Genomic DNA, 18,503 nt, shown 5'->3' on the forward strand with positions numbered 1-18,503 from the left:
AAAATTATAAACTAAAATAACCCTATATTAAACCCACTGTGCTATAGTTTCTCTCTACAGCCAAACAACTCTACACACCAAACATAAGTGAAAGCATGTTTGACTACTTAAATTAGACGAGACACTAAAACACAGACTAACACAATAAAACTCCACTACTAAAGATACGTAAACCAAAATTCTAAATAATAAAATATCCTGTCTACAAAGCATACACGAGAAATACGGAGTACCTTACTGTAATAAAAAAGTGTGTTTTAGAAAGTTCTAGAAATGCGTTCGAGTTCAACTTTGCCCTTGCCCTATAATAACCCCATATCTTATATAACTTGTTTTTGTCACGTTTATATAACTTGTTTTGGTTAGAATGTTCTAGGGAAAGGAATAGTTTATTCAGAGGGCCGAGCCTCGAGGGAGTGATCTGGCCAATTACTCTCTCGCATGCAAAAGCCTAACTTGGTAAGTTATAAAGGACGGGGTTCTCCTCTGCTCTGATGAGAGTCAGCCGTGAGGATTAGCGCGCAGTCCTGCTCGGTAATTTCTTGGAGACAGCTGCTTTCTCTTACCAGGGTCGAAGGGCTCTCCCGATCCGCTTGGAAGGGTAAGAATTAGTTCAGTTGCGTCTCATGGATTGTATTGATCTGTGATTAATATAATCTTTGTATGTAACCTTGTTGGGTTGTGTCCCGTTAGGGATATCGTTATTCGCAGTATAGCATCTGTGTATGTAACTGCGCGTGTGTCTGTGTGTGTGTGTGAAATAATAAAGGACCTTTTAAAATTACTCTGTGAAGTAATTGCCTTATTTACTTCCACATCAACTTCCTTTTAAATTTAAAGTAATTGAATTTCACACAACATTATTGGCGTTGTCGGCAGGATCATAAAAGGAAGTTTGGACGTAAATAATCACAATGTTTGAACGCAAGAATAAGGAGCTTGAGCCTGAGGTGCTGCCTGAATGGGATGAAACCATTTATAGTGATGGGGCACAAGAATTAAGAAAGGGCGGAGGGCTGCCAGAATCTTCGTTTAAACTATTGAAACAAGCAAAACCTGAACAATTAACGACATGTCTAAAGAAAGTACCAGTTGGTAATAAAGATCCAATACGAGCATTGCAACGTAGATTATGGATTGTGTATACGGCTTACCGCATTAAGGATGAGGAGTTGGAACAAGTAAAAAAAAGGCAAGAACGGCAAATAGTAGAATTGTCTGATGCAATGGGACGTGCATCCCTTGCACAGGCACAGTGTGATGTTTTGCGAGGAAAATTACAGCAAACGACAGGAATGGCAGAGAGGGAGGAAAATTACAGCAAACGACAGGCAGAGAGGGCTGCGGTGTATATTGCTAAAGTTAATGCTAAAAAAAAAGAAAACACCGAGTAAGAAAAAGATCATAAGAACATAAGAAAGTTTACAAACGAGAGGAGGCCATTCGGCCCATCTTGCTCGTTTGGTTGTTAGTAGCTTATTGATCCCAAAATCTCATCAAGCAGCTTCTTGAAGGATCCCAGGGTGTCAGCTTCAACAACATTACTGGGGAGTTGATTCCAGACCCTCACAATTCTCTGTGTAAAAAAGTGTCTCCTATTTTCTGTTCTGAATGCCCCTTTTTATAAACTCCATTTGTGACCCCTGGTCCTTGTTTCTTTTTTCAGGCTGAAAAAGTCCCTTGGGTCGACACTGTCAATACCTTTTAGAATTTTGAATGCTTGAATTAGGTCGCCACGTAGTCTTCTTTGTTCAAGACTGAACAGATTCAATTCTTTTAGCCTGTCTGCATATGACATGCCTTTTAAGCCCGGAATAATTCTGGTCGCTCTTCTTTGCACTCTTTCTAGAGCAGCAATATCTTTTTTATAGCGAGGTGACCAGAACTGAACACAATATTCAAGATGAGGTCTTACTAGTGCATTGTACAGTTTTAACATTACTTCCCTTGATTTAAATTCAACACTTTTCACAATGTATCCGAGCATCTTGTTAGCCTTTTTTATAGCTTCCCCACATTGCCTAGATGAAGACATTTCTGAGTCAACAAAAACTCCTAGGTCTTTTTCATAGATTCCTTCTCCAATTTCAATATCTCCCATATGATATTTATAATGTACATTTTTATTTCCTGCGTGCAGTACCTTACACTTTTCTCTATTAAATGTCATTTGCCATGTGTCTGCCCAGTTCTGAATCTTGTCTAGATCATTTTGAATGACCTTTGCTGCTGCAACAGTGTTTGCCACTCCTCCTACTTTTGTGTCGTCTGCAAATTTAATCCATGCGTTCGTGGCTAGTGCAAACGTAGCAGGGTGGGATCCGGAACGATGGGATGGTGACATTTGGAGCTCGGACACGGATGACCGGGACTATATTTGGGACCCGGATAATCCTGACCCAGATCCAAATGATGAACCAGACCTTGAATCCAAACCACCCCCTTTGCAAGCTAAACCTATTGTTAGACGCAGACAAGTTGCTGGTCCACAAGGCAACATAATAACTGCTCAATTGTCTACTGAGGATTACACACAACAAGAGCGACTTGATATCAGAGAACGATATCGTCAAAAGCAAGGTGAACCAATTGATAAATGGTTGTTACGGTTATACGATACAGGAGCAGGAAATGTACGTGTAGATGTCGGTGATTACTCTGAGTTTTTGGACTTGAGCACAGATCTCATTATTAGACAGTGGTGCAGAGGTTTTCATAACCGAATGGATGGAAATAATGGTGATACTAATCTCCTTACTTTAATGGCAGAAGGAGCAAATGAAAAATATCCTACATTGCAAAGTTGGCCTGAAATGAGGGGTTCATGGGGAACTTTGAGTGAATGCATACAGCGCTTACGGGAGTTAACTATGAGAGAAGCTGTGTATACCGGACACGCGCATGAAGTAGATGAGTTCCCTTTGACTGCTGGTGTACGCGCTGCTGTAATACGAGACGCGCCGCCACCATATAAGGGAGCCATACTGGCTTTATTAATATCAGAAGTGGGCACAGAGGTAGGGAGAGTGGTAGTTAAAATTAGAGAACTGGGTGACTTAGGAGACTGGAGCACACAGGAAGAAAAGAAAGAGAATACACAGTGGACATTCCGTGGTAACTACTAAGGGAACCAGGGGAACGGGGGAGGTGGTAAAAAAAAAAAAAAAATCCCTCGAAAAGACTTGTGGTCTAAATTAACACGTCAGAGGTACCAATTGTCCTAAACAAAGGAGACAAGATAGCACAATTACTGATAAAACCATATAATATGAATGATGTCACAGAATAAACCCTTAACTAACACAGCTAGAGGAATAGGAGGGTTTGGGTCCACGGACATTAATGGAGCTAAAGTGTGGGTACAACAGGCGGAAGGACCGCCACAATCGGCAGATGTGATTGCAGTAGGAAAAGATAATACGGTAGCAATAATGAAACCTGGTGAAGAGGGCTGGGAACATGTCCCAGCTACTAAATGTTATATAAGAGAAAACTAATGAGTTGTGAGTGTGTATGTTTGTTTGCAGATTCACCATGAAGCACTGGGTATGGTGAACGAAGGCGATATTGGCAGTGGTGGGGATGCTGCAGGCCTGGTCTCCAGGACATCAATTAACAAAGCTGGATCGGGTCACGCTGAGCTGGAATAACTACACCAAAACCCGAACCCAAGATAACTTCACCTGCAATGGTAATACAAAGTGTTCATTCGCCAACGTCACTGGGACACTGTGGTGCTGTAAAAATTGCAATGTCGACAATCGACCGGCGTGTGTGGTGACGGCAGGTCCCTGTGTGAATGTATCAAGTCATGTTTCCCTCTGTGTGGCAAATCGTACCTCACTTACATGCTTACAAAACATTACTGATCAAATATGTCCTAATAAGACGATATGGATAATGAACGCTACCAAGATAACTAATCGCACCACATATTTGTATGACATCTGGGTTATGCCTGATCGACCAAAGAATATGAATGCTCATGTAATACCCCTCATACATACATGTACTCGTATGGCACATCCTCTAGTCTCAACTCATGTGCACTTTACGATTAAGTTTCCTCCACTTCCTGAATGTACCTGGCGTACTAAACGTGCCTGGTATGATACCCTACTGGGGGGAACAGGGACTGGACTAGGACTCATGAACACAATTGACGGACAAGTAACGGCACATAAATTGCAAAATGTGGGCTATAATACTCGGATGGCCCTGGATAAAATTGTACAGTGGATGCCCGACGGTGCGCTCATGCATGTGTATCAAGCGTACTGGGACCGAGTAGCATCCGAGCTGGTCATAGACATAACTAACGTAACTCTACAACAGTGGCAGAACATTACCAAGTGGATGAACTGGACAGAATGTACATTACAAATGTTATATGCATCTCATCAACGTACCAAAGTACAATCATTGATTCTACGACAAAGTAATCATGAATATAAAAAAATTTGGAATATTTCAGAGTTATGGGTGAATGTGGTAAAAGAGTCTACTATGTGTAACAAAACTATGTGTATAGGGAGATATGTTACGCATAATGTAACGAGAGTGACGCCTGTATGTAAGTACTATGTGCATCCTATAATTGCTGGGGGAGCTCACTGGTATCTTCAGGTTACAGGCATGTGGTTGGATACACATACTAATCAGACATATGATTTACTAGATTGTGACAAGACAGACCAAGGCATGGTTTGCTTATTAAGGACAGGATATACTAAGCCGTGTTTTACAGACGGACAGGGGTTGTGTGAATGGAGACATGAGCCGTTGAGGGAAGTGTAAGTACGGTGCATGCCCATCCACAACTTACTTATGTGCCTTATTCTGGGTGTTTATCAGACATATATCTTTGGCATTGGGGAAATGATACTTATTTGTTAACCAATCATTCTCAGCAAGAGCTTCTCACCAGGATCCAGTGGGAAGTTCTGCATTCAGGAATTCACATTTCCCTGCAAAAACATCAAGTATTGCTGAATCGATCGTCTGAATTAGTTGACTTAGCAAAACAACATCAACACAATGCTACTGTATTAAAAATTAGAACGATAATGGCACAAAATACCATCTTAGGGTTAGGGAAAGTTATTGAACGTAATGCACAAGATGCATGGTGGTCCATATTTGAGGGATGGTCACCAAAGGCTAAAGGAACATTAACTATATTAATCCATCCCATCTTAATATTATTGGGAATTGTATTTCTTCTGTGTGTATGGCAAATATGTTTATGTATCTATCTTCGTAGAATTACACAGCGAACAATGTATTTGGCAGTGCATAGATGAATCTCGACCGAAGGACCGAATGTAATAAAAAAAAAGTGTGTTTTAGAAAGTTCTAGAAATGCGTTCGAGTTCATCTTTGCCCTTGCCCTATAATAACCCCATATCTTATATAACTTGTTTTTGTCACGTTTATATAACTTGTTTTGGTTAGAATGTTCTAGGGAAAGGAATAGTTTATTCAGAGGGCCGAGCCTCGAGGGAGTGATCTGGCCAATTACTCTCTCGCATGCAAAAGCCTAACTTGGTAAGTTATAAAGGACGGGGGTTCTCCTCTGCTCTGATGAGAGTCAGCCGTGAGGATTAGCGCGCAGTCCTGCTCGGTAATTTCTTGGAGACAGCTGCTTTCTCTTACCAGGGTCGAAGGGCTCTCCCGATCCGCTTGGAAGGGTAAGAATTAGTTCAGTTGCGTCTCATGGATTGTATTGATCTGTGATTAATATAATCTTTGTATGTAACCTTGTTGGGTTATGTCCCGTTAGGGATATCGTTATTCGCAGTATAGCATCTGTGTATGTAACTGCGTGTGTGTGTGTGAAATAATAAAGGACCTTTTAAAATTACTCTGTGAAGTAATTGTCTTATTTACTTCCACATCAACTTCCTTTTAAATTTAAAGTAATTAAATTTCACACAACACTTACCGCCCCTTCCAGCTCTTTTTTAAATCCTGAGAGAACCCATACTCCGCCTCTAAAAGGTACGGCAAGCCTGAGGGACCACACGCGAAAAAGCGTTCAGAAATTCAGAGCCAATACACACAAACCATCAAACAAACTAAAGCCTCTCAACCTTCGTGAATAACTGCTTTTCATAGACACGTTCATTCCATGTATTTATATACTCATATTTATTTTATTTTTGTATTATTATTAAAACGAATATCAAAAGGATTGAATAAGACTAGAGTAAATAAATCTGTCTGGCCAGGTTTTCTCACCTTGCACCTAAGCAAGGCAAATGAGACTTTCATTGCCTCATAATAAATATGCGGCACATGCCACACCACAATCATATTCACTTTTAGAATAAAAAATATGGTTCCTTGGTGACCTTCTATTACATTTCCTCATAGTTTACCTAGCAGCGCACCTTATCAAAAAAACACCTGCAGGGTTAATTCTAGCCCCTCTGTGAAAGACACACTCACCAATACCTGGAACAGAGTGAGGATAGGACTGGCATCTGCATGCTCCTGACTTAAAGACATCACACCTCACAACGATTACCTGTATCTGAACCACGAGCACACTGAAGGAGGCACAAGTCCAAACATTTGTCTACGTGTCTGATGGTTATAGTTTAAGGAAACCCCAAGGTGACAGGTCACAGCGTGCAAAGCAATACATGCTACAGGACTTATAGGCTGCTTTGTATGATGTCCAATAAGATTGCATTATTGATGGACTATTTGTTATGGGGAGCATATATTAGCCATGGGCATTTCCGTATGTTTTAATAAACGAATACATGTAATTTACTAAACAATTACACTATTATACTTTAGTATCAATGTGCCACTGGCTAACATAATGCTAGCACAATACCAAAATAGAAGTAATACTAAAAAAATAAACACATAACAAATAAATAAATAAATAAACACAGTACTATTTGGCAACGCTTCAATAAGTAGCTCTTTAAATTAACAGGAAGTGTAATAAAAGTACAGTATGCATAAAGCCCAACTTATGCATCATTTCCGAACAGCAATTAAAGGCAACATAAGAACGTACAGATTATAATGATTCAATACATGATGTCTTCAGTGAACAACTATAAAGTACAAATACCTGTTTACATGAAGTAACATATCATACTAAATATGGTACATACCTCCCAGTCTTGGCATACGTTCTGCTACATGAAGCCTAACAAATAAATAATGTAGTACAGAGCAGATGTTAAATCATTGCATGTCATTAACTAAAAGTCAACAATGCTGACAGTCAATTCATCTTTAGCCCTCATTTCAACCATTAGGTCAGTTATTCACTCCTTTGTGGAGTGCATTTAGTGCAGGAAGCTACTGGTTGGTCGTCCAGTGGTTAAAGAAAAAGGCTTGAAACCAGGAGGTTCCGGATTCAAATCGTGGCTCAGCCACTGACTCGCTGTGTTAGCCTATGCTGTTTAAGTAAATTTAAGAGATGTAATGCCAAGGTCCTACTTTAAGTGCAACATAGTTCACCCCCAGTGGATAAAAGTCTGCTAAATGACCAATTAATAAAAGGCATGCTCTCAGTCAGTGGAGCCCGAGGCTTGCGGCTGAGCCTCTCTCTGCAGGTATGTGGACACATGCTTGCATCGCAGGTGGTTATTATTGTCCCTATGCTGTTCATGTAGCTCTGTCTTTCATGGCAATGTGTCTAATTTGGTAAAATGTTCCCAAACACTTTTTAAATTTTATTATTTTTTTTTAAATCAGAATGGATTTTTTCTTAAAAGTTTATTGACTGCAATCTTGTTCATGTTCCATTTGGTATCGGCCTGCTTATTAATATTAACCACGCGGTTTAAGTATTAGTAATTAATTTAATGTACACAGGCACCCTGAAGGGTCTTGCTGCATTTAAAATCCAAGATTCGACAGTGGACTGGGGGGGGGGGGGGGGGATCATATTGCATGCTAAGGGCAATTTTTGATATGTGTTGAGTTGTACATTGCTATTGAAAAGATCTGCCAGGAGGCGGAGCTGAGAGAGCACACAGTTAATTTTTTTGTGGTGTTGTTTGAGCAGAATGGAGGAACGAGAGGCATACAAATAAATTCAATGCCGTCTCGGATTGCAATAATTTGTTAAGGTCTGTGTTGGAAATGGGCTGAAAATGTGCAGCAGGGTCTTTTTGCATTAACAAACCGTTAGAAAGAAATGATGTGAAGTGACGAAGTCAAGGTGAGTATATTGACAGATTCCCCGGTTTTGTTTTCATTTAGACAGTGGTTTATTCCAGCTTGAAATGTTATATTCTTCTCCATGAGCATCTCTTACATTTCAATAGTAATCTCTTAGTATTTGTGGCAAAGTGTCCCGCCCTTGTGCTATTTATTTGTGTTTTATGTTGTACGTAGTGTGTTAATGTTGGTGTATTGTAGTTGGTACACAAGATATAATATCGGTTATGCACACAAGTGTTTCAAATGTATATTTGTATTTAGGCACGAGGAGTGAACAGCACTTCACGTGCAGGTAAAAAGTAATAACATGTGAGCACAGGAAATTGCACTAGATTAATTCACGTGCAGTTGTGCCGAGACTCCAATTGAATGACTGATTAGCAATCGAGTCTTGGTACAGCTGCATAAAAGCAGCATGTTTTCACTCACTCAAGGTTGTGTGTTCGGTGAGTGGAGAAAGGGATTGGAGACAGAGGCAATAGCAATTAATAGTAAATCATAATAACAGCTCATTGCGTTTATCTGTGTAGTTAATTTTGTTTGTCTCTTTGTTTTGGCTACCAGTGCCATGTCCTGTGTTTTCTTTGTCTTTCAACCTTTTATTTTTGTTTGTTTATTAAATGCTGAGAGCAAGCAAGAGCTCAGCTTCACCAAACTCCCTTTCTCTGTGTCTGTCCTGTGTTGGTCCATTTCTGGTCTGACGTCACCCACTACAGCCGTCTTTGTGACATGTGGGGTCATCATGGAATTACCAGTGCCTCCTAGACGCAGACCAGAGCGGGAACTACAGAAACTCAAAAAAAAAAAAAAAAAAAGAAGCAAGAAGAAGCAGAAACAGCAGCAGCGCAAAGGGGGAAAGGAGGAAGCAGGGCTGTGGTGTTTCGTCTGTGGCAAAACCTGTCACACCACCATGCACTGCTTTGTCCATGTAGAGCTGCTGGCATTGTCCCGAAAGATGGGATGGGGGAAGACACAGAGGAGTGGTTATGAGGAAGAGGAGGATGAGGATCCCGGTCATCCTACGCCTGAGTGAGAGGAGCCCAAACGTCCTAAGCCCAAGAGGGAGGAGTCGGTGCGTCCACAGCCCAAGAGGGAGGAGTCGGTGCATCCACAGCCCAAGAGGGAGAAGGGGATCAGCAGGTGCTGCCTCCGCCTCCACCGGCAGGAGCAGAGCAGCAGGTGCTGCCTCCACCACATTCACCCCCAGGAGCAGAGCAGCAGGAGCTGCCTCTGCCACCTCCACCAGTAAAGGGTGAATACCTGCTGGTTCTGCCTCCATCAACATGGGAGGAATGCTTACTGCTACCACCTCCACCACAAGAAGGAGACTGCCTACAGCTTCCCCCACTACCACTAGAGGAAGGACCAGGTTGTGATGCTGGCGGTCCTCAGCAGCCCTTACATAGGCTGCTGAGGGAAGCAAGGGGAAGAACCGCCCGGCCGCAGTGGCCAAGAAGAGGGCCAACACCTGCACCACAGCTTGTCCTGACTCCCTTCTCATCATCGCTCGGGGATGCCTGCACGACACTGCCCAAGGATGCCTGCCTCGCATCATCAGTGGTTGCCTGCTGCTCTGCATAACCTGGGGTTGCCAGCAGCTCTGGCAACTCCAGGTTATGTGGAGCAGCAGGCAACCACTGATGATGCGAGGCTCTGCTACCAGTTGGTAAGCTGACAGCTCTGCTACCAGTTGGTAAGCTGACAGCCTTTCCGCTGTCAGCTAGGGATCCGCTGGTTGTGAAGAGGGCGGAGGAGGTTCGGAGACCACCATCCCCAGTAGCAGTTTCGCTGCCGGAGATCTTGGGGGAGGTCGGGAGACCTGCTCTCACGGCAGCATTTTCGCTGCAGGAAGTACTGTGGCCGGAGCCCCACAAGGGGGAGCACCAACATCGAAGAAGGGGTGGGTGAAGGACCTCCCACCATGGCCGCCCCCTATGGACTTATTGTTGCCTCTGTTCCTTGGCTGGAACTGTGACTGGGACTTTGGTACTGAGGGGAGTGGTGGCCATTGAGGCCAGGTGTGCTTTGCGCAAAGGGGGTATATGTGGCAAAGTGCCCTGCCCTTGTGCAGGTTCAGAAGCATTTAAACTAGAAAGGAAGGGGGGAGAAATCAACAAAAAAACAGAAGGGAGACCGCATCAAAACAAGAACAACAACTCAGGTAAGACAACCATTAAATGTATTTATTTAAATGCTAGAAGTATCAGAAACAAAATTCTAGAACTTGAAGCTACTGCACTAACAGGTAACTATGATGTGATAGGTGTTACAGAAACTTGGTTGTCTGAGAGTGATGGGGACGAATATAATACTTGTGGGCATACACTGTATAGGAAAGACAGGCAGGACAGAAGAGGAGGAGGGGTAGCGCTATACATAAGAAACAGTCTTGAAGCCCAGGTGTTAAACCTGGACAAAGAAAAGAAAGCCGAATCAATATGGGTCAGAATAACGGACACAAATTCAAAGGGCATAATAATAGCAGCATGCTATAGACCGCCAGATTCAGACGGTGAGCAAAATAATCTGTTATACAATGACATTAGAAATGCGTGTAGCAAAGGAGAAGCCATACTACAGGGGGATTTCAACTTCCCCCATATAAAATGGGAAAACCCGGTGGGTAGCACGAAGGATGAAATTGAAATGGTGGAAATGACAAATGACTGCTTCCTAACACAATTTGTCAAGGCACCGACTAGAGGGGAGGCATGCCTTGATTTAGTCTTTTCAAATAACGAAGATAGAATAACTAAAACAGAGGTCAGAGAACCACTGGCAAACTCAGACCACAACATGGTCTCATTTGAAGTGTTTTTTAAAACCCCAAAAGTAATGACTAAAGCTAAGGTTTACAATTTTAGAAAAGCAAACTATGAAGGTATGAAACAGAGACTAACAGAAGTAGATTGGAGTAAAATAGAGAAAACACCCACAGAAGAAGGATGGTTGTTCTTCAAAAATGTAGTACTAGAGGCGCAAAACAATTACATCCCTAAAGTAGACAAATCTAAATGTAAAACTAAATTGCCAAAATGGTTTAATAGATCAATTTAAAAAAATATTCAGCAAAAAAAGGCACTTTATAGAGCACTAAAAAAGGACCAAAAAGAAAGTACGCAGAAAGAATACACTGAACTGCAAACGCAAGTCAAAAAGGAAGTTAGAAAGGCCAAGAGAGAAATAGAAATGAACATTGCTAAGGGAGCTAAAACCAATTCCAAAATGTTTTATCAATATTACAACAGCAAGAGAACATTCAAAGAGGAGATTAAATGTTTAAGAGATACAAATGGCAAAATCGTAGATGAAGAAAAAAAAATAGCAAATATATTAAATGATTACTTTTCACAAGTTTTTACAAAGGAAGATACTGACAACATGCCCCACATGTCGTCCAGTTCCTATCCAGTTTGAAATAAATTTAGCATAACTGAGGCAGAAGTGTTAAAGGGACTAGGAGCTCTTAAAATAAACAAATCCCCTGGGCCGGATGAGATCCTCCCAGTAGTACTCAAAGAAATGAAAGAAGTAATTTACAAACCGCTAACCAAGATCATGCAGCAGTCTCTTGACACAGGGGTGGTACCGACAGACTGGAAAATTGCAAACGTAATACCGATCCACAAAAAGGGAAACAAAACTGAACCAGGTAACTACAGACCAGTAAGCCTGACTTCTATTATATGCAAACTTATGGAAACTATAATAAGATCCAAAATGGAAAATTACCTATATGGTAACAGGGTCCTGGGAGACAGTCAACATGGTTTTAGGAAAGGGAGATCGTGTCTAACTAACTTGCTTGATTTTTGTGAGGATACAACATCGATAATGGATAATTGCAAAGCATATGACATGGTTTATTTAGATTTCCAGAAAGCTTTTGACAAAGTCCCGCACAAAAGATTAATTCTCAAACTGAACGCAGTTGGGATTCAAGGAAACACATGTACATGGATTAGGGAGTGGTTAACATGTAGAAAACAGAAAGTACTGATTAGAGGAGAAACCTCAGAATGGAGTGTGGTAACCAGCGGTGTACCACAGGGATCAGTATTAGGTCCTCTGCTATTCCTAATCTACATTAATGATTTAGATTCTGGTATAGTAAGCAAACTTGTTAAATTTGCAGACGACACAAAAGTAGGAGGAGTGGCAAACACTGTTGCAGCAGCAAAGGTCATTCAAAATGATCTAGACAAGATTCAGAACTGGGCAGACACATGGCAAATGACATTTAATAGAGAAAAGTGTAAGGTACTGCACGCAGGAAATAAAAATGTACATTATAAATATCATATGGGAGATACTGAAATTGGAGAAGGAATCTATGAAAAAGACCTAGGAGTTTTTGTTGACTCAGAAATGTGTTCATCTAGACAATGGGGGGAAGCTATAAAAAAGGCTAACAAGATGCTCGGATACATTGTGAAAAGTGTTGAATTTAAATCAAGGGAAGTAATGTTAAAACTGTACAATGCACTAGTAAGACCTCATCTTGAATATTGTGTGCAGTTCTAGTCACCTCGCTATAAAAAAGATATTGCTGCTCTAGAAAGAGTGCAAAGAAGAGTGACCAGAATTATTCCGGGCTTAAAACGCATGTCATATGCAAACAGGCTAAAAGAATTGAATCTGTTCAGTCTTGATCAAAGAAGACTACGTGTCGACCTAATTCAAGCATTCAAAATTCTAAAAGGTATTGACAGTGTCGACCCAAGGGACTTTTTCAGCCTGAAAAAAGAAACAGGGACCAGGGGTCACAAATGGAGATTAGACAAAGGGGCATTCAGAACAGAAAATAGGAGGCACTTTTTTACACAGAGAATTGTGAGGGTCTGGAATCAACTCCCCAGTAATGTTGTTGAAGCTGATACCCTGGGATCCTTCAAGAAGCTGCTTGATGAGATTCTGGGATCAATAAGCTACTAACAACCAAACAAGCAAGATGGGCCGAATGGCCTCCTCTCGTTTGTAAACTTTCTTATGTTCTTATTTATTTGTGTTTTATGTTGTATGTAGTGTGTAGTGTGTTAATGTTGGTGTATTGTAGTTGGTACACGGGATATACACTGAACAAAAATATAAACGCAACATGCAACAATTTCAAATATTTTACTGAGTTACAGTTCATATATAGAAATCAGTCAATTGAAATAAATTCATTAGGCCCTAATCTATGGATTTCACATGACTGGGAATACATCTGTTGGTCACAGATATCTTAAAAAAGGGGGCGTAGATCAGAAAACCAGTCAGTATCTGGTGTGACCACCATTTGCCTCACGCAGTGTGACACATCTCCTTCGCATAGAGTTGATCAGGCTGTTGATTGTGGCCTGTGGAATGTTGTCCCACTCCTCTTCAATGGCTGTACGAAGCTGCTGGATATTGGTGGGAACTAGAACACGCTGTCGTACACGTCGATCCAGAGCATCCCAAACATGCTCGATGGGTGACATGTCAGGTGAGTATGCAGGCCATGAAAGAACTGGGACATTTTCAGCTTCCAGGAATTGTGTACAGATCCTTGCAACATGGGGACGTGCATTATCATGCTGAAACATGAGGTGATGGTGGCAGATGAATGGCACAACAATGTGCCTCAGGATCTCGTCACGGTATCTCTGTGCGTTCAAATTGCCATCGATAAAATGCAATTGTGTTCGTTATCCGTAGCTTATGCCTGCCCATACCATAACCCCACCGCCACCACAGGGCTCTCTGTTCACAACGTTGACATCAGCAAACCGCTCGCCCACACGACGCCATACACGCTGTCTGCCATCTGCCTGGTACAGTTGAAACCAGGATTCATCTGTGAAGAGCACACTTCTCCAGTGTGCCAGTGGCCATCGAAGGTGAGCATTTGCCCACTGAAGTCGGTTACGACGCCGAACTGCAGTCAGGTCAAGACCCTGGTGAGGACGACGAGCACGCAGATGAGCTTCCCTGAGAAGGTTTCTGACAGTTTGTGCAGAAATTCTTCGGTTGTGCAAACCCCCAGTTTCATCAGCTGTCCGGATGGCTGGTCTCAGATGATCCCACAAGTGAAGAAGCCAGATGTGGAGGTCCTGGGCTTGCATGGTTACACGTGGTCTGCAGTTGTGAGGCTGATTGGACGTACTGACAAATTCTCTAAAACGATGTTGGAAGCGGCTTATGGTAGAGAAATGAACATTCAATTCTCTGGCAACAGCTCTGGTGGACATTCCTGCAGTCAGCATGCCAATTGCAGCTCCCTCAAAACTTGAGACATCTGTGGCATTGTGTTGTGTGACACAACTGCACATTTTAGAGTGGTCTTTTATTGTCCCCAGCACAAGGTGCACCTGTGTAATGATCATGCTGTTTAATCATCTTCTTGATGTGCCACACCTGTCAGGTGGATGGATTATCTTGGCAAAGGAGAAATGCTCACTAACAGGGATGTAAACAAATTTGTGCACAAAATTTGAGAGTATGGAAAATTTCTGGGATCTTTTATTTCAGCTCAAGAAACATGGGACCAACACTTTACATGTTGCGTTTATATTTTTGTTCAGTGTAATATGGGTTATGCGCATAAGTGTTTAAAATGTAGAGTTTCATTTAGGCACGAGGATTGCACAGCACGTGCAGGTAAAACATAATAATACATGAGCACGGGAAATTGCACTAGATTAATTCATGTGCAGTTGTACCGAGACTCCAATTGAATGATTGATTAGCAATTGACTCTCGGTAAAGCTGCATAAAAGCAGTATGTTTTCACTCACTCGGGGTTGTGTGTTCGGAGAGTGGAGAGTGGGTGTGCAGAGGAGAGAAAAACTCAGTAAAAGAAAGGAAAGTAGATAGAACTACTGTCTTGTCTCACCGTGTTTGTTTGTCTATTCATCCACTTTTTGTTTAGTGTTAATCCGTTGTGTTTGTCTGTTTTGGCCAACGGACCGTTTTCTGTTAAAGTGTTTTTGTCTGTTTAAACTGTTTTTTACAATAAAAGCACTGAGACGCACCAGTGTCCAGTTTTCACCTGCCAGTACTGCCTGTCTCTGCGTACTCCTTTCTGGCCTGGCGTCACCATACAGCCTGCCTGTTCACAGTATTTTATGAAGATTTTCTTAAAATGTGCATATTCTATTGTTGAGACAATTTGTCTCTTTGTTTCAGTTAGTCCTGACCCCCCCCCCCCCCCCCCCCCCCAAACCCCCCCCCCCCCGTTTGCTATCTTCCAGTTCATTTAATTGTTCTTCATCCAAAATCAGCATGTCTACTCACTACTTTGGGATTTTTTGGTTGGTAATTGGTCACTCGATTTTATAGTTACTATAAACAAGATGGCTACCGGTACTTAATTCTGTGAGGTAGCGCAGTGATTCTTAATATGTGACTAGGCTCCAACTGTCGGACAGCTGGAACCTTGCTCGACCAATCACATTGTTTGTTTCACGTTCCATTTCCAGACCTGGATTATAAGATTAGTAATTTTCTAAATGATTAACAATTTTCTAAACAATTATTTGAATAAATGATTACATGTGCCCACACACACCAACTATACACTATAATTCATGAATGATTGGATTTCATAACTACAAGTGACTACAGTACATAGTGCTTTGGGTTATCACACTAGACACCTTTAATATAATATATCACATGAAGAAAGTACCACTATTCAGCCATACATAAAGAATTCTTGCACCACAATAAATCACATATTAGATACAGTGCTTTCACTTTAAACTACATAAATAGTTATAAGGTAACATGGTTGTGGCTCCCGTATTCCCTATAAATGCAATGCCACTAACACTTTCATTATCGTAAGGCAGAACACAAATAGACCAGTCTCGGGACTATGGCTCTCGACATAGCATTATAAAGAGGGAGCACTATACTTCATTTCTGAAATATGTAAAAACTATTACAATTCTCTATGACACGCTTTATATTTAACTACATACAACAAACCCTGTCTCTCCAGTTCAACAAGGAAAACTTTTTTTTTATTAATTACAGTCTTCTGCCTTTGAAATCCCAGTTTCTAAATCTGTAATGGTGTAAAGGGAATTCGTTCCTGAAGATAAACCAACATGGTTTCAAAGGACTGGCCTAGACACTTAACTGGTGTACAGGAATCACAAAATGAACTGAACATACCTGAACTGCAACCCAGCTGGCATTGACTGAGTGTTCTCCAAATGGACCAAAACCTGAAAAAGAAAAGTGAACAGTCATTATGTTGCACCTTTTCATTGTAAATCTACGTGTAATAGATTAGCTTAAAGTTGGTGTGCAACGATTTACCGATATGCCTCAGTCACCGATACAGACTCTAAAGTAACATTTCTCAAAAGCAGCGACTGTGGCCGCATGTGGATGCCGGCGTGAAGTTGAGCAACTACAGCAGCCCCCCAGCAACTCCTCTCTTAATCACTCTTCATTTTAAACAGCATCACTATCCAGCTTTCATTCAGTGCAGTTCATGATGCTTGCATTCTGATTCTTCATACTGCTTCTGTATCAGTTAGCTGCTATTGGCCAGCATTAACAGTAATATAATCATTGCATGCTGATTGGCTGAGCTTTCATTATGATCAGATTTCATTTTGGCATGTGTCACAAATCTCCACCCATTACACTTTGTGTTAGTACCGATTGGTTGATCACCAACAGAACACTTGAAACAGGGCCATGGAGTCAAATTATTTTCTTTAGTTCGGAGAAATCTGAAGATCTGAATATTCAAATACACATTATGCACATGAAGGCAAAAAACCACATCTGTGTCCATAAAATGACATAATTAATAGATATTAGAAATGCTCTCAACTTGATTAGTAGTAGCCACAGAAGTCTTATATACACAGGGATGTAGTTAAGATTTGAAATAGCAGAGATTCTTACGAGATAGGGTAGAAACCTCTGTCGAGCGTAGCAAGATGATCATAAACACAACATCTGGGCAGTTCATTCAGCAATATTTACTGTACACCGAGTACTTAGAACACCCCTTCTGGTGGATAAAAGATTTATTTTGAAACTACAGAAATGGCTTCTTATCAAAGGATGTTTTTGGTCATCAATGCTCATTTATAGTGCTATCAGACCAATGCAATCAGCAATGATACCTGCAGTCCAAGGTACAAGGGCAATTTTTATATTGGAGGTTTGTACATTTATTATTTTTAACGTCACGTTGATATGAACATGAAATCCTTGAGCAGCAAAACTACACATTTTCAGGAAGGTATTTTTCACACAGGCATAAGAGAAAGCGCACTTTGTTTCACTGCGCTACAGTCCTTCTCTGCTTCTTCAATGGTGTATAATTTATACATGCTGCAGCGTCGCCAAAAGGAGAGTGAACATGTATAATTATACGAAAACCAATGAGATCATTTTTGTTTTCTTAAATTCCAATTTATTTATTTATTTGAACACTGATCTCACAGCAGCTATCCTAGGGACTGTAGCATTTGCTCACAATGCCACCTTTCACTTTAAACATACATTTAGGCTATTTTCAGCATATGACTCTCACAGTAAGCAGCCCTGTGTTATTGTCACAGTACAGTAAAAAAGTGTGTGGTGGCGTTCTGTACAGCAGATCAGCAAAACAGTTTCAGGCGTGAGGGGAACCGAAGAACTATAGTTTTCCTGGATCTTTTTACACACAAAAAAAATAAATCAAGATTAAGGAAAAAAAAAAAAAAAATGTGTTGTAGAAAACCTTTATCGCTGCAAGACTGTAGAGAATATCTCCCGTCAGCAGGTGGCTGTTTTGCGTTGTCTGCTGTACTGTAAAGACCTTTGTCCAATGCTCACAACTTCTCAACTGAGAGAGAGAGAGCACTGGTGTATATGAATTCATCCAAATCATCACATAGAGTCTAAAGGTTACGCTGGACTCTTTGCAAGAATCCTTTTACTGAGAAACTGGTTAAACAGATACTAGCATAGCTGAAAACAATCCAGTCCTTCGTCAGCACTTTTCTTAAACATGAACAGGTGTCAAATAAGGTAACCATCCAGAACTATTAAACAATCAATAGTACATAAAGTACTCAACAGACCACCAATTTAAAAATCCTAAAAGAAACTTCAATTCAACGACAAATGTGCATCGGCACTATTATATGAATAACAAAAAGTATAAACAAAAGAAACTACGTATATATTCTACAAAAATGTTAGTGGCTCCAATTGATATTTAAACTTGCCCTGCCCCAAAAGAAAAGTACATTAAATTACAGATAAGGTTCGATTTTTTGGTTTGGGTTTAATATTATGGAAGTGGCCAGATACAGCTTTTCTTTCCC

At 41.0% G+C, this 18,503-nt stretch overlaps 1 protein-coding gene across 1 annotated transcript in view; it reads right to left on the reverse strand.

The window, feature by feature from the left end:
- Window positions 1–18,503, reverse strand: part of LOC121300903 (pyroglutamyl-peptidase 1-like) — a 36,592-nt gene that overhangs the window by 15,510 nt on the left and 2,579 nt on the right. The window contains exon 2 of the mRNA XM_041229877.1: window positions 16,342–16,394. Coding sequence (XP_041085811.1) covers window positions 16,342–16,394 — 53 coding nt within the window. The remainder of the gene's footprint in view (window positions 1–16,341; window positions 16,395–18,503) is intronic.

The sequence above is a fragment of the Polyodon spathula genome, chromosome 26, assembly GCF_017654505.1.
Source record: "Polyodon spathula isolate WHYD16114869_AA chromosome 26, ASM1765450v1, whole genome shotgun sequence".
NCBI lineage: Eukaryota > Metazoa > Chordata > Actinopteri > Acipenseriformes > Polyodontidae > Polyodon > Polyodon spathula.